The sequence below is a fragment of the Nestor notabilis genome, unplaced genomic scaffold (assembly GCF_000696875.1).
Source record: "Nestor notabilis isolate BGI_N333 unplaced genomic scaffold, ASM69687v1 scaffold2485, whole genome shotgun sequence".
Classification (NCBI taxonomy): domain Eukaryota; kingdom Metazoa; phylum Chordata; class Aves; order Psittaciformes; family Psittacidae; genus Nestor; species Nestor notabilis.
Window position 1 is genome coordinate 21,454 of NW_009927705.1, and position 16,712 is coordinate 38,165.

The following is a 16,712-nucleotide window of genomic DNA, read 5'->3' on the forward strand; positions in this document are numbered from 1 at the left end:
AACTGGAAGACTTGTTTAGTGCCTTCCAGAAGAGCAGAGTATGGCTAACTGTGCAACAGAAAAACTGCAAGTCAGTGGTTTGGACTTCTTGATGACTCTAGATGAGGCAAATCAGTAGAACACCACCTTTAGAGCCACCCTGTGCTCCTTTTATCTTGGTTCAAAGGCCACAGTGACTACGGCAACACTGAAGGGCAAGCATGCCCTACTGTCCTGAACCCTGAGTAAACGCTGTGGCCACCTCTAAAGAAAGAAGCATGGAGGGAGCACCAGGAATTGGGACTGCAGGACTTATGACTCAGGCAACACTGCAGGCTTCAGATAGTGCTGGATTTCAGACTTGTGCTAACAGCTACTGTCCAATACATTTCTACACTCAAACATGTAGGATGGGTACCACAAACATGGAATGATGCATGCTAAAAAACATCATTAAATGGTAAATGCTTACAGTCTACAAGAAAACCTCGGCCTCATCATGATGCGTTCACACGATAACAACTGATACTATTTTTTTTATATCAATGTGTGCCAAGATACATTGGAAATTGAGGCTGTGCTTAATTGCTGCCTCCACCACGTAGTCACAAGCAGATGGCTGTCGCAGGTCACTCACAGGCACACAATTTATTTCCCTACTTTCTTCAAACAGGAATGTCAAACCATGCCTAAGCCTCTGCCAAAAGGCCACAGAAAAGAGGGAAATCAAAGCTGAAACAGGATGTTTCCCAGAAGAGTTACTAGATGCTTTTTCACTTTTTGTACTCCACTTCTGTTACTCATGTATCCTTATACACGTAAGAAACCTCAACTTTGGGACACAATGGTCATCTGGAGTCCCCATCTGACTGCTTTACATACAACCTGGGAAAACAGTTGAACACTTGTAAATATATTCCAGTCACATCCAGTAATGGTCATGTCCAGACAGTGGGAAAAGGGAAGTCAGCAAATATTTAGTAATACTTGTAGTGTCTGTTCTAACATAAGAAGGCACTGTTCCTCAGAAGATAATTGCTCCATAAATACAGGTATGGTTTTGAATTCACTTTCAGGTTTCAATCATGTTAAACCTACATGCACACCTTGAAATTTACAGAGCACTCTGCTGGTCCATGCAGCTGGTGGAATAGCTATGTACTGCTTTCAGGGCTGGCTTTCACGCAAACAAACTCCCCTGCCAGGATAGGCAGCAAGTGAAGAGCAATACCCCATGGAGCACAGGTCACACCACTGCAGCTCAGGCTCTAAGGTGCCTCAAAGCAAGCTCTGAAGTTCAAGAGTGTGCAGCTGAACGAATTCACATCATGTTTCTCAGTCTTCACAAAGGAAATAAGAATCTTGTTTAAAATGAAAGTAATGTCCCATGTTTAACTTCCATCCAAATCACTGAGCCCTTTCCTGACCCATTCCTGTTCTGTAAATGTAAATCCACAGGGAACAGTAACTTGACTCCATTTAATTATGATTACAGTTCTGAAAACATAGAGGAAAAGCACGCTGCTCACTTGCCTTCAAAGGGTTACAAAAGAAGGAGGGGAAAAAAAAAATCAGCTTGGCTATTGCACCTAGAAAGGAAATCTTTTAAAAGGTCAAGGAATGGTTTTCTTCAGCAGCCTTTATTTAGTTGTAACCTCTTCCAAACATTGTCTTGATCCAATCAAAGCTATAGAACAGGTAAGACTAAGATCAGAATTGGGAGGTTTTAGGTGAACAGGGCAAAATATATTCACATACATTTGATCAAATCATTAAACCACACCTGACTGGCAGAAGCGCTCATAAAAAATAAGCATCACCATGGAGTGTTCCTCCTGATTTCACTCATCTCAACATTCCTACTGGAAACTGGGTGCAAAAAGACACATCCTGCAAAGAGCACCAGAAGTGTGGCACGTGATCTGTCCATCCAAGCAAAACTAATGGATGCAGTTTTACATTTCAGCTTTCAAACACCATCACCACTGCTTGTGAGAGGCAGAACAAAAATATTTCTGAATAACAAGCAGTTTTTTTCTTGTCAATAATTGCAAGCTATTTGGAAGGATCCATTAAAAGAGTAAGTGAAAGTCACCATACAGAGGATTCAGCAGTCTGACTACTCAGTACTCATAGCCACAAGGAAACTCTTATGCTGCATAATCATATGAGTGGGCTGAAAAAACAACAGAGAACTGCTTGAACAAAAGCAGCTGAAGGTATCCAAACATTGTCATAGTCACCTATACTTACAGTAGTAAAATGCATAGTATGTAACAACATAGTCATGAGCTGGCAGTAAACACATAAGACAGGTATGGGAACAACAAACACAAGGTATCAGGTTCTCAAGACCTTAACATGCACAGAAAGTGAGATTAAAAATAAATCCCTAAAACTTCGTGGAAATCACGACTCGGTGACTCACTGAAAAGTAATAAAATTCTCCCCTTTTTTCCAGGGCATGAAATGAAGGCTTTAAGTAAGTATAAAAGGCAAACCTTGTGTTAGGAATTGATGTCCTGTGCACTGTGCTCTGGAGGGTTTTGTCACCATATAAGAGGAGGAACAAATGAACCACAAGAATACCCAAAGAAGGCTCGAGGGTGCAAGGAGAACAGAGGAGTTGTAAGAAAGATTTACCTATGTGATATGGTCCACAGCCCAGCACCATCACCCCATGGTCATCAAATTTTACATCATGTTCCTGAGAGGGAGGGAGAAAAGTCATTACAATCTGTACTCCACTGCACCTAACTCCATGCTTCTCAGAACAAACAGTTTCTGGTGCTCAGCCCATGTCCAACAGTCTGATCCTTCAGGCTTTAAGCCTGATCTCATTTAGTGCACTGTAAGTCAAGTGTAACTCTACTGGAATTAGTGCTGCACCCAAACCAAAGGAGACACAGCACCTCTGATCTGGCTATTTGAGCAGTGTAAGGAGCTATTAAGTTTCACATTAAAATGAATGCTAGGATGAGAGGAGTGAAACATGAGTTCTGTATTCCCAGCACCTGACCTATGCACAGAAGATGCAAGTACAGGTGATACATGAGAGATCATAACAAGAAAGGAGCATTAACACTAAATGCACTAGATCAGTGTCTGAGTAAGACAATATGTCAGGCCTGCTGTAAGGGGATCATAAGTAACACCATCCAGAATAATTGCTACAGAGACTAACACATCTGCAAGATCTCCAGAAATAACGCAGCACAGGGGAAAGAGATCAAACTAGACAGCAATGAGACTGTTGTTTCCAAACGTTCCTACCTGCCCGTTGTAGGTGATGTAGAGGTAATTAGTTACTGCTGGGTATTCTGCTGCCAGTGTGTCAATCTGTATGGGGAAGAAGAGGAGGGACTGTGACTTGGCCAGTGCAAGATCTTTCTTACATGCAGGTGTTTCAGGGTTTTTCTTTTCCCTCTTTCCTTTTCTACTCCTAGTTCTCTCCTATTATTTTTCCATAATGTCTTTCCTCAAAAGGAGGTGATCTGGGCTGGTAACACAGCATATGCCTGGCTTTCCCCCAGGACCTCACAGTGCAGTCAGCAGGACAGTCTACTACCTCTTTTTAAGCTGCAGTTTTAGCTCTGCGCCTCTGGTAAACACCTTCACAGACCAGGAACTTTCCTCATCCACCCCCTCTTGCCGAGGCCCTCATTCACTAGTTAGTTTGGCAGCACTAGTTACACAGGTATCCGTTCCTCCAGGTCTTCTGCCCTTTTTAGCTGCTCTGGGATCTTCACACTATACTCTTGACCCCATCTTACTCCCACACTGAATACAAACACACATACGATATTACTTTGAGATCATGCCAAGTAGCAGCAAGCAGTGCAAGTACTATGTATTTATGTTACAATATAGCTCGTGCTTTGATAATTAAATGGTACACAAAGCAAGAGTGATTTTCAACCACCCCTTATATGTAGTATTCAACAATTTCTTATGTAATTAGTCACCAGAGAGCCCAGAAGAATAATTGCCTACTAGGCTGCTCACAATCTATTTGTGTCAACTACTTATTGCATGTTATACATGGTAACTAGTCCATCTAGGTCACCAGCGACTGCTGAAGTTCCCTGAATGAACACCTGAGCCATTTCTACACAGAATGCTGAACAGGGAGCAATAGTAAAGCAGTCCTGACATGAATTTTTACATGCTATACCATTTAAAAACCTGTCCAATCTTCAAGTATTTTCACAAATCCCCACTGGCTGCCCAAATCCTTGTGACTAATGGAGAACATGACCTTATGTCATTAGCACTATGTAAGTGTCTGCTGATCATCACTGTTGCTAATACTGCAACTTGTACTTCATGGCACCTGGAATTGGGCCTGAGGATACAGATGGGCTCTTTCAAAGACATTCAGTAGTTTGGGTTGGGGTTTTTCCCTCCCTTTTAAGGACAAAAAAAACCCAGCTGGTGGCAATTCAACACCAACATACCTTAAATGCAGCAGCAGAACACCTAGTAAAGAACTCATGACACTGCCATGAATACTAGATAAGCTCATTATGCTTGTGCTATCACAATGAATAGCAAATGAACCCATAGCCTGTAAAAAGTTACTACCAAGAGAAAAGACACATTACACTTTCCATGGTCATACCATGGTGGGCCAGCATTCTCAGCCCTTCGCTGAAGCCAGATAGCTGTGTTTCCCCTCCAGCCACACAGAATATGAACAAGAACATTCCGAGTTGCTCTTTAGTGATGTTCATGTCATTACACTGATGCCTGTAGTACAGAAGTCACCGCTATGTGGGTGTAATTTGTTCTTCTCTAATGTCAATGTCAAAATGCTCAGGGATGTTAACAGAGCCAGGGCTTGCACTTGGTTTACCTCAGCTGTTTCTAACCACATGGAGGTCTTCTGCCCCTTGCACTCTTGGAGGTCTCCACTGAAGAGTGGTGTTTATCACATACCTGTTTCACCCAGGGCACTATATTCTTCCTCAGTCTCAGCTGACGACACTGGACTTCACCCAGCCTCAGGCATTTCCCAATCTGTTTGTCTGAGAACCCGATCTGTTTGGCTCTCCTCAGTGTCTCTTCTGGAACTGTTTCACTGGGATTGAATAAGAAAAACACCTCTGCATGAGGCTTCACAGGAACACTTAGAAGATATAGGAGTGCTCGGGTTTCTATACTGCATAGGGTTGCTATAGCATAGTACACATAAAGGCAAAGAAGAGCAAGAAGACCCAGCTAGTTCATGCAATCCTCATACATGAAAGATACTTTGCATGCTGGATGCCTCCCACAGACACCTATAAGGTGAAATCTACAGGCAGGCTGCTGATAGTGAAGTGAAACACTTCTTTTCCTTGCATTTTTGAGACAGGAATGAGTGACTCATGGTGAAGTCCATCACCTCCTAGGCAGCATTCTTCACCAGGCTAGCACAAGGTCACCGCATCCACGACTGTGTGGTCATGTAGCATTACAGCCTCCATGGAGGAGCTGCAGCGATTCCTTTCTTGGATTCAGCATCCCCACATCTCCATGCCCAAACTTTAACACTCTCTCTCCTCCTCCCAGTCTAAATTGTGAAATACAGGCCTACAATTTGTCCCAGACAAGACATTCTTTCTGTTGTTGAGGATGCTCTACCTTCAGAAACAGCCAGTCTTCAGAAAAAGCAGCTGACTTTCAGAGACCCATAGCAGAAATAACCTGCAGAGGCTCATGTGCGAGGCAGGTTTTTCCTTCTGACAATGTCAAGTACGCTTTTTCCCACATCATTGTGTTCCTTCTTGCATTGTGAAAATGGGGAGAGTGGTAGAGCCAGGGTAAAGCAGAGACACCTTTTTTGATTTCAGATTTGCAGCCAGGCTCTCTCAATACTTCCCTCTGTTCTTGTTCTCTTGGTTTGGCTTCTCAGGAGTCCTGCTTTTTGCTGTTTATTCCAAACACATTGCTTTCCCTTTCCCTGGCCATCTCTGCAGCTCAACAGTTTCCTGCCCATTTTGCTTTTGATTTTTTCCATCTTTTCCATTCCCCTTTTACTCTCTCCACTTTTTTCTTACCCACAGTATCTTTGTTCCACTCTATTTTGACTCCACCTGTAGCCCTTACAGTTTCTGCCTGCGTGTTTCTAAGCTACTTTTTTGAAGCTTAGCTTTTGCACAAACATAAAAAAGCCTATGTATTTTTATCAGCACTTCTGCTTTTCATCTTCATTGCCAAGAGCATCCTTGCCTGCCCAATATATCAATATTTTATGAGCAAGCAAGCTCTGAATCAGGAAAAAGGAAATGATTAGCAAACAAGCAATTTTCCTAAATCAGAGCTTTTGAATTATGTCCTTTGCTTGATGGTATTTTTAAATAAATAGCATTATGTTATTTGAGTGGGAGGAGAGGGGTAAGACCGCTTTATTGGAATGTGTCAGGAAGCTGAAGCATGAAAGAGTCACTGGATTGGATTTTCCACTCTGGCTTAGGCAGCTCTGCTGCCCTTGGTGAAGTCAGGCTAGCGTGAAACAGGCAAGAGTCACAGAAATGTCATAGACTCCCAGATTGGTTTGGGTTGGAAGAGACCTCAAACCAGCTGTTCTGAGAGCAGAACTGGGCACCACAAACTTCTGGGTTCAGGTCCTTGTTTTTCTTCTGTGAGTTCCCCAGTGCCACCTTTCCCTCCCCTGCAGTATGGTAACAGGGTGCTCCACCTACTTACAACAGCAAAAGCAGATCTGCAGAAAGGAAATGCTCATTCTAACTGCTGTCCTCTGCACTGTGTCCCAGCCTGGCACTAGCAACCAGCCTGCTCTGCCCTCGGGGAACTCCAGGCAGGAATATCACCTTCATTTTCTCCACAACCCTCCACCACATCACTCTTCTAGTCCAGCAGGTCCTGCTCTTTGCTAGCATCAGAAGGAAAGAGCCCTGCCTAATCCAGCAGGTTGAGCTTCCCAGGTTTTGGATTTAGTCCTGGCTGCAGAAGACTTCCCAGAGTAAGACCCACTTTGCAGCACCAGAGTACATTAAAGCCTGTGGTTCCCATTCACTAATGCCTCCACAGCAAAACTCCTCTGCTTCCCCTCAGCCCTTTCTACTTTCTGATCTCAGCTCAGAGGTAGGATTTTTTGCATAAGGCATGGATGGGTCTTTCACAGGAGGAAACAAAGCAAAATGCACCAATTCTCTGGCAAAACAGATGCTGGCCATCACTGGCTATTAAGAAGAATGCAGCCACGTCAGATTTCTCTCCTAGATTCTGCGTTCCCTAGGTATGAGTGAGCAGACCTGATGACCCCAAGAAAATGAGCCTGTTTAGTGCAGTTTACTCTTTGCCTCAGAAACACACATAGCTGGCTGTCATTTGGTTACTGACAGAGAAAGAAAATTGCCTTCATTTGCAGCTTGTTTCAATTCAGTTTCTTTGTATCTCATTATAACAGAATCATTCATTGTCCCGTCCCCCCCCATCCTCACCCCCCAAGCAGGGTGGGTAGAAGAGAAGCAGTGATTGGTGACATTATTCATTTGCCTTGGGCTAGCAGCTTAAATTAGGTTAGGACATTTACTAATCCATGCAAAAAGGTAACCAGTTTTGTACAGGATAACCAATGCACAAGAGAAAAGCTGAGTATCTAAAGGGGAAAAACTGTACATTTATTTCCTCTGCTGCTCCCAATGCATGACAAAGGAAAAAGAACTGAGATGTAAAGAGATGCAGCTTTCAATGTAGCTAATAAGAAAGATGCAGTGGGAACCTCTACTCCAGCAGCACCTAGACTGGAAGGCTTTTCTCTCACTGCCATGGAGGCAGCTTAACCTGGAGGAAAGGCACCCAGCTCACTGTGAGGCAGGGAAGGTTAGGACTGATAACCCAACCTTGGGGATGTAACAGTTTTGCCATTTCATATCTTCACAGAAAACAGGTAAAAGTCAAACACGCAGGAGTGCTGCTTTCCAAGCACTTGAAACCAGAATCTACAATGAGAGATGAAATTGCAGCTCCCAGGGATTCAGAGGCATGACCAGGAGAAGGGGCAGGCTGAGTAGGCCACCAGAATTGTTCTACCACATTTAAAGGGAACTGGATGAGAGTGCTGCAAACCCTTAGCACTGGTATGGAAATCAGGCTGCCTCTCTGCATGTACTGGACACACATCTTCATGTCTGGATAATATCCATTTCATAATAAGGGTCATTTAGCATTTACAGCTCAACTTTCATGGAAAGAATACAAGGAAAGATGCAAACAGTATGGCAGGGTGATGCTTGTCTTACAGATAGCAAAACTGAGACACGCAGAGGCTAAGGGGCAATGGCTTTTAAGATCCAGCATTCCCACTGCCTTTGCTCAGAGAAAGTCCTTCTGACTTGCTGGAGACACTAAAGCCAGCAAGAGCAGAATCAGGCTGATCTCTCTGAATGCTTGAGTGCAAATAACCCTGCCAAGAGCTCACCAGAAATCCAGCACTTAAAAGATAAAAATTCTCAGTTCTGGCTATTCCCAAACACATGACCCAGTCCTACATCACTGCCTCCCACTTGCCGCTGGACCATCACTCACTTTTCAAACACAGAGCAAGACGTCTTCCAAAGATTAAACGCCCTCACTGGTTTAGAATCACTTCTGAAACAAGGGATGATTAAGTGGCTGTGATTCCAGACTCCTACAATGCTCCCTTTCCCTAACATTTGCCTTCGTAAAATGACAGTCAGAAGTTTTAGAGCTTCAAAACCAGACAATCAGACCTTTGCACACTGCCATGAGCATTAAGTGGCTGCTCACTCCCTCAGAAGGCTGAAGTCCCCTGCACATTTTGCAGTTTCTGAATACTACAAGCCTTTCCCAATCCTTGTTTGTGCCTCCATTTCAGTTTCCAGTGTTGATTGCTGCTGTTGTTTTGTTTAAAATTCCACCCTGTCATCTTTGGAACTCCATCCACTCACTTCTTCAATAACACATGATAAAAGGAAATGGAATAAATTCCCCTTAATGAGGAAATTTTCACCTGGCACAGAGGACCTGAGGAAATGTATTAAGTGACTGGAGGAACGCTGGCAGCATTGTAATTACCAGGAGAGCCTGCTCACTTCAGCACGGCCTTCTCTTCCACTTGACTGGCTTTCATCTGATCCACCAGTTTAGGAGTAATGCTAAAGAAACATGCCAGCAGAAAGTCCCAGCTTGACATAGGAAAAAGCACTTTTTTCCTTGTCTCCCAAGTCAGGCTCTGCTTCGTTTTAGGTCTGTTGTGAAGCTTACACCCATCCACTTATTACTCAGGAGCATGTTAATGGGTCTTGACCAAAAGGATTAGGAATATTTTGTGAAGCAAGGGCCAAAGCCTGCGATAGAAGCCTTTGGGACACAGCTATTGTGTCAGTCAACATCTGCCCTGTAAGCCCACAGGCCCTGCAGGTCACCTCTGGTTTATCTCAGCAGCTATTCATGCGGCTTGGACATGCACACAGGAGCTGGAAAGATGAGCACACTCCAGCTCAGCCCACCAGTCTTAAACTGAGCTCCTCCTAAATCTGGAGGGAGTGGATTTAAGCCCAGACTAGAGTTTCACTATGGCAAGCAAAGTGAACCAAATACAAGAAGTGCTGGAACCAAAATGCCTCAGGCCTAGTCCTGAGAGCACTCTTCCCTTCTCAGTAGTCATAGACCTGGAGGGTTTCAAAAGCCTACTTGATTCAGGTTGGATTATGTACAGCGACATATTTTAACTCTTCTCCTCATTGTCCTGCTCTGCTCCAAGGCTCCTAGTGGCTTCCTTGATTGCTCCTGATGTTTTACAAGATTTTGAACACACTATAATTAAAATAACAAGATCAGTGTATAAATTGTCTCCCTGCTTCTCCTCTCAAGGAGACAGATTGTTACCATTTTTCCCCTCCTGAGCAACTTCATGAGATGACTGACAAAAAGCTGTCAAAGAAGCATTTAGGGAAGCAGGAGCTGTAAACCAACAAATCTTGCTCACTGAACAACCATCACTCCAGAACTCTGCATCTTTAACATCCAGGTCCCTAGGCTAACGAATCTCATTGTAGACATCTTGATTTAAGTAACACAAATCTCACACCCCCTAAGACCTAAATGACTTACACCTAGGATTAAGTGATGTGCTGAAGCAGCAGCTCACCCCAAAACACAGCCAAGAAATAGGTCAGAGATGCTCCTTCAAGCCTATTTTCTACCCCTGGTAAAAGACAGCTTTGAGGTCTTTGCTGGGATGTCATGGCATAAACCCTCCTGCGTCTGGTATTGAACGTACTGGTAACAGAGAGTCCCCAATGGCTTTTAAATGGTGATGCCTGTACGTCCTCTATATGAAGGGGAAAATGCATACTGTGTTCTTACAAATGTACAGATGCTTTGAGAGAAAATACAACTGTGAAATTATTACCAAGTAAGAGCCATAAAACAAACAGGAAGTATCTTATGTCAGATCCACCCAAAGCACAAACAGCAGTGCTGAATAGCTGCTCGGTTGATATGCTCCTCATGTACTGAATTCCTAGTTTGTGCCTGAGTCTTCTCTGCCCCACAGTTCACAAAGAAGACAAAAGTAATCTTCCCAGTTAGTTAACAGCGAGTACTAAAAATATGCCAGTGACAGCTCCTCAAACAGTGTAAGTCACTCATTTAGCATCACTAGACCTGCTCTGCTTTATACTCACACAAGGTCTGACTTAGGATCTCTGACCTGTCCCAAAAGCACACAAGTCAGCAGAAACACTGCTACTAAGAGTGGGTGTGCAACCACCACTGTGGACAAGCACGTTACTGATGGCCTGTCTGACCTTTCTTCCCTGCGTGTTTCCCACATCACCTGCTGGAACCAGAATTTATTTCCAGCACCCGTGTTTCTGTGGCTGCTCCACCACGATCAGGTTTTGAAGTCAAGTCATGCTTCCAGCAAGCAGCTTTCAAAGCACACCTTTCACACACCCAAGGACATGAGCTTCGAAAAGGAATTCACAATAAGCAACTTCTTTCATGGGCCACTGAGCAGAGCACCTGGCTACAAATGCTGGGCTGAAGCGGATCTGCATCTTCCCACTTTCTTCTCTTCTCCCCTCTATTAACCTCTGTCTTTTTAGGCAGGACAAGAGCAATAGTCAGGACTGCACTTTCAAGCAAACCAGAGGCCAGGAGGTGTTTTCACTCAGTGACCACAGAGCAAGGACACATTCTCCTCCAAAACAAAGCTCCAAAGTACAAAGTTATCAAAACATGATTGGTGTCACCATTTCCCACTGCTAGTAGGCTGGCTTGTTTGGTATCCACCAAATGGAAGATCTCCTGTTTTCATTAAGGTTGATTTGAAGAGTTGAGATTTGAGAAGGCAGAGTTCAGTTCACTGCTCTGCCAGACTGTCTTTGAGACTTTGGGCAAGCTTGTCACCTCCATGCTTTGTTCCTCAACTGCAAAATGGGCAGTTATCATGCTCCTCTCTTCTCACTTGAATTCTGCTTTAGAGCCTTTTATGAATTTGAAATGTTCCTTGTTGGGCAACATACTCACACTTCTGCCTCTTGCAAGATGGCCCAATCTGCCCTGGTTCTTAGATTTTCTCCAGCAGTAAACTTGAGCCTGTTACCTTTCCTTTTCCCACACAAGCTCCCAAGTAATGGCAAATATAAGCAATTGCAGGTTCAAGTGCTATGGAGATGCCTAAGCAACTTAGGAGGACAAGTCCTACTGATTTTCAACCAAGTGTTGTCCCCATGTCATCTGGGCATAAGTGATGATTTCACCATAGCTGCCTACCTCTTTACCTACATTTAATGGTAGTTGTCACACATTCTGCTTGGATAAAGCCAGAGTTCTCAGGGATCACAAACTCAGGAATAGATCTAAAACAACCGTGGCCACATGCAAACAAATACTCACTGCAGGCAGTCAAAGAACAAGATGCAAATTCCCTTGCACCCACACCATCAGTGTCTTGAGTCAAATATGCCCCAGATGTCACCTCCAAGTCTGGGCTTCAGCTGTGCTCTTGGGGATGATGGTGTTACTGGACACTACTGTAAATCTGACCTGCCCTGGACTGTGTCCATAACCCTGCCCTCAAAGTCACATCTCGCTCCTCACTGCCTCAGGCAGCTAGACATGGTCTGTTCAAATTCCCATCTCCTCCAGGAGCTGTCATTGTGATGAACGGTCAAGTGGGATCACTCTAGGGGTATTCCCCTCCACTCTGCTCCCTCTTCCCCTTTGGCTTCTAATGGGACAGGTGAGGCCAAATCTAGAGAAAGAATTTCCTGAAAACAGCATATCCTATTGCACTGCCACTGCTCCATATGCCATCACCTATCCATGGACTGACAGGGATGGCGCTTCCTCTTTCTGTGTGTATAGGTACATGTGGTTTTGTTGGTGTGTGTATGGTGGGAAAGGTTAAGATGACATTACTGAAGGTGTGAAGATAATTGGTCAAAAAACAACAAACCCCCCCCCAGTGTAAGTTTCCATTTAAAATGAAGAACACGTGGGTTGCAGGAGAATCAGCAGAGGCACATGTTTGACATGTGTGAGACATAACTGGATATTCTCAGAAGTACTCTCAAAATGGCTTTCTTTTTCCAATTCAACTCAGGCCATTTACTTTCCTGCAGCCATATCACAACCTGAAACAACTCTTTCACCATCTCAGAGGGCCCAGAGGCAGAGTCAAATGGAAACATCACTGCAGCATGACAACTATACAGTCTCACCATCAGCAGGTCGAATCTTCTTTGGAAAGGAGTTCACTGGGACAAATGTCTATGGGGCAGAAGGTGCCCTTCTCTAGTATCTACTCTCTCTGCACACAGCTGGCCTTGCCTGCATATGACTGAGAACAAACACTGATAGGTCAGAAAGGGTTTTTTTGCCCCCTAACATTATCCCATACAACCTTCACACATGGAGGCAGACTCCCTGCACAAATCAATGAGGCCTTCTGCTCACCTTGGAATCACTCCATGAGGTCAGGATGCAAGGCAGCATGCAGTGTGTGAATGCTGCTTGCTGAACTGCTCACAAAGGCCTCCACCTGCCTCTGATCCCCCTTTCCCATCTGTCATAACCACTTGTTCTAGCTCTAAATTTCCTCTTGGCAGAGACATTCTCCTTGTTATCAGTCTCTACAGTCTCTCTCTGCAGGGCTCAAATCAAGACTTTTGGCAGAGGTGTTACTCCAACTGCATCCAAAACCTCAAAAAGGAAGGGATGTATTTGACCAGAGAGTGAGCATGTAACCAGCAACAGTGCCTGAGAACAGGGCAACTGCTTCTGGTTCTGGTAACTGTATTTCAACAAAGAAAGATTTAAAGCAATGACAGTGTCACAGCTCATTCTTTTCAATTGGAAATAATCCTGTAGCACAGGTAAAACTCATGCCAGGCATGCTGGGGACTGGAAACAGCTGGCTGCAGGAAGAGCATGTGTGTGCCAAGTCTCATTTGCATCACTCAATTAGCTTTCCCTTGGCTATTGCAGAGATGGGTTTCCTGATGGGGCTCTCACTGGACTAGTCTCTTACTTCAGGTCAGAAGTGGTTTTTCCTGGCTCTTTGCCTTGTGCCAACGTGCCTTCAACAAAATGCAGCCAGGCAGTCCATGCCGTCCCTCCAGTGTAGGTTGAGAACTAAGATAGTTTCCTTGGGAAAGTCTAGGTAAGGATAGTAGAGTGAAAATCTGCACTGATAAATGAATGAGACTAAGTTAATTTATACAGCCTGCAATCCGAGTTGAACTGCACAAATCCACTTGCAAAGGACTCAACATTGGTTATAGATGATACAAATGCAAGGCTGGATACTTCAAAAGGTATTTCTGTAGCGGGCTTCCTATACAGTCTGCTGCCCAATCACCAGAAGGATGAAAAACTACCAACTACTGATTACTAGTAGTATTATGGCTTGCCACCCACTGCAGAGAAAGGGAAAGCAACCTCAGTGATATAGGACAGGTCAGCATGATTAGCCCCTGTGAAGCAGTACTGGATTTACACCAGCTGAAGATGGGGCCAACCTCTGAGATCTGAAATGCCCCATTCCAGAGCATGCCACTCCAACAGTGAGGAAATCAAAGTGATTCTGGATATATTGATTTTCTTCCTCAGGAGCTGCACATATATATTTAAGGTGCTCCAGCCAAATGCAACACGACGCAGATGTTAGAGGGCAAAAGGCCAAATAATAGATTTCAGTAAATAACCAAGCTACTCCTTCACTTCCTTCTCCCTCCATATTATTTTTGCTTAGCTCCAGATCCAGCTTGTTCCGGGGGCAAGGGAGAGCAAGGGCTGCTTAATTAAAAACGTGCAGCTGGTCAAAGAAGCAAAAAATCACAGCAGATGAACTAACAGGCACCTCAGTGATGTACTGGCTATGGTGCGCTCCCAGTGCCATCATGTGGTGAAACGTGCTTAACACAACGGGTACCCGAAGCAGAAAAGCCGGCCAACACAAAGCCAGTAACTCAGCAAGGAGGTTCTCCCTACCTCGTAAACCATGAAGGGAAAGCTCAAGTCAGCAAGAGGCTGGAACTGAAATACAGCCTGGCACGTTAATTTGCTGCTATCTGTCCTGCTTAGCTTTATGTGGTCGTTTTTCTTGAAGAAAGAAGATTTATATTTAAATATGGCTGGAATTACTGATGTTTGAAAGTGTTAAGTACAAAAGCAACATGTACTGCATGATCACAGCGACGCAGGAAAGCTTAAAAATCAACTGGCCAGGCCAGAGAAAAAGCAGTGTATTTGACCTGCAGGTGCAGTAAGTGAGCACAAGTCCTGTGTTTGAAGGCTCTGCCCTCAGTACGTAAGTGCAGCCTGCTGTGACTCATTGCAGGCCATCCAGAATCCCAGCCTTAGCCTCAGAGATACAGTGAGGATTTTCCAAAGTAAACCAGAATTTCCATAATCCTGGAGAACAGCTAATGCCTAAGCACTCAAAGGAGTTCTTTTACCAAAAAGAGTGTTCTCAGAAATGCCCTCTGCCCGGGTGAGGAAGTGTACTAGGTTTTAAGACAACACTGCTTACTCCAAGCACTGAAATAAACTTCTCAGCATTGACTGCATCTGTGCTCAGGGCTTACCATGGGCTTCCCAGCAGAAGGATACCCAGAAGGACTATTGTGTCCTAGGATAAGTCTGTTGGGTTTTTCTTACCTGTTCGCTTCCTTCAGGATTTTCTCCATGTTCACAATCCCACGCATCTTATACAGGAACCACTTGTCAATGGCTGTGAGTTTGTGAATGACATCCACAGGGACTTCATCATCCAGCGCCTGCCAGAGGACAGCACCAAACAGCCCCTTTAATACATGCTTCACAAATACAGATATAGTCAGCAAATAGGCAGGAGCAACTGTATTAGCACAGAACCACAGAAACTACTGTAGACTGGACAAATCCAAGGTTAATCTAACCCATCTGGTCTCCTGCAGCAACAGAAAATGTGCCCCTCAAGCAGTGTAGGGAGGCACCAGGTACCAAAAGCTGGCTTCTGTTTAAGCAAGAGAGAGGTAATTTGCTTTTTACAGAGTCAGCAGCCAAACTTAAACTAATGGCAACAAGGCTCGGTGGCCACTGAGTACGTGCCTTTGCTAACTGCAGGGGTGTATACACAGCCTGCAGTGCTGACTCCTCCATCTGCTCCTCTTACCACTCAAGCTGCCTAAATCTCAGACCCTCTGGCAACCTCCTAGCTGCAAGTGCTAGACAGGAAGGACCAGATTCTCAGCTGTGAAGGAACTATTTGCTGTAGAGCATAAATATTGATTTACCCTTGAAATACAAAGCTGAATCAAAGCACGTAGGCTTGAAATACCTCTGAAGCAAGGCAAAGGGATGCCCCATCCCTGGCAGTGTTCAAAGCCAGATTGGACGGGGCTTGGAGCAACCTGCTCTAGTGGAAGGTGTCTCTGCCCATGGCAGAGGGTTGGAACTAGATGAGCTTTTAAGTCCCTTCCAACCCAAGCCAGTCTGTGAGTCTATGTTCTTATGAAAGTCCAGTCCTGGGCAACACTACGAAGTGTCAAAGCTACAGCATAACTCGAGCATCTCTCACTGTATCTCAAGTTAATGTCAAGATCATTCAAATTTACCTGCATTATCTTGCTGGGGCTATATTTCTTTTTGTTTTTAATCCAACTATTTGCAAGCATGGGGCAAAAAGGAACCCTACAGAGGTACTATTCATAAGACAATGGATTACAAATATATAGATATCTATATATATATATAAGAGGAATAAGGTAGAAAGTCCTCAATATGATACAATTGTATTTTCCACCAGTCATATTCCTTGGGTCTCACCAGTGGTACTCAGCTACAATTCTCTTGATAAAACAACTAAGGGGTTTCCAGGCAGCTTGGCTGGGTATCCTCTCACAGTCATTCTCTAGTCCTGAGAGATAATAAGCTACCGACTTGAATATCCTGCTTGCTTACAAGCAGCAGTGAAAATCTCCAATGCACTTTTTGCTTCTTTAGAGTAACCAGTCACTTACGCACTGAACCTTCAGCTAGTGCCTGGCACCCACCAGCCACTGCTCTTCCAAATAACCTGCAAAGAGAGGAGGAAGCCACAGCAGGACAACATGACTTCAGAGCCCCGCTCACCTTCGAGAGCCCCACACTAAGAAGCCAAGGAGTTTATAGGACTGCCTTCACATTGTGAGTGAGGAAGCAAGCCTGGTCATCAGGCCAGCCAAGGGAGGGCAGCTCAGCTGCCCATGCTATGTCTAGGGCCAGTACCT

At 44.5% G+C, this 16,712-nt stretch overlaps 1 protein-coding gene across 1 annotated transcript in view; it reads right to left on the minus strand.

Moving 5' to 3' along the window:
- CPS1 (carbamoyl-phosphate synthase 1, mitochondrial) overlaps positions 1-16,712 on the minus strand; it is a gene marked incomplete at both ends in the record, with an annotated part of 71,210 nt that overhangs the window by 21,013 nt on the left and 33,485 nt on the right. The window contains 5 exons of the mRNA XM_010014154.1: positions 2,623-2,686; positions 3,253-3,318; positions 4,918-5,051; positions 11,021-11,028; positions 15,121-15,239. Coding sequence (XP_010012456.1) covers positions 2,623-2,686; positions 3,253-3,318; positions 4,918-5,051; positions 11,021-11,028; positions 15,121-15,239 — 391 coding nt within the window. The remainder of the gene's footprint in view (positions 1-2,622; positions 2,687-3,252; positions 3,319-4,917; positions 5,052-11,020; positions 11,029-15,120; positions 15,240-16,712) is intronic.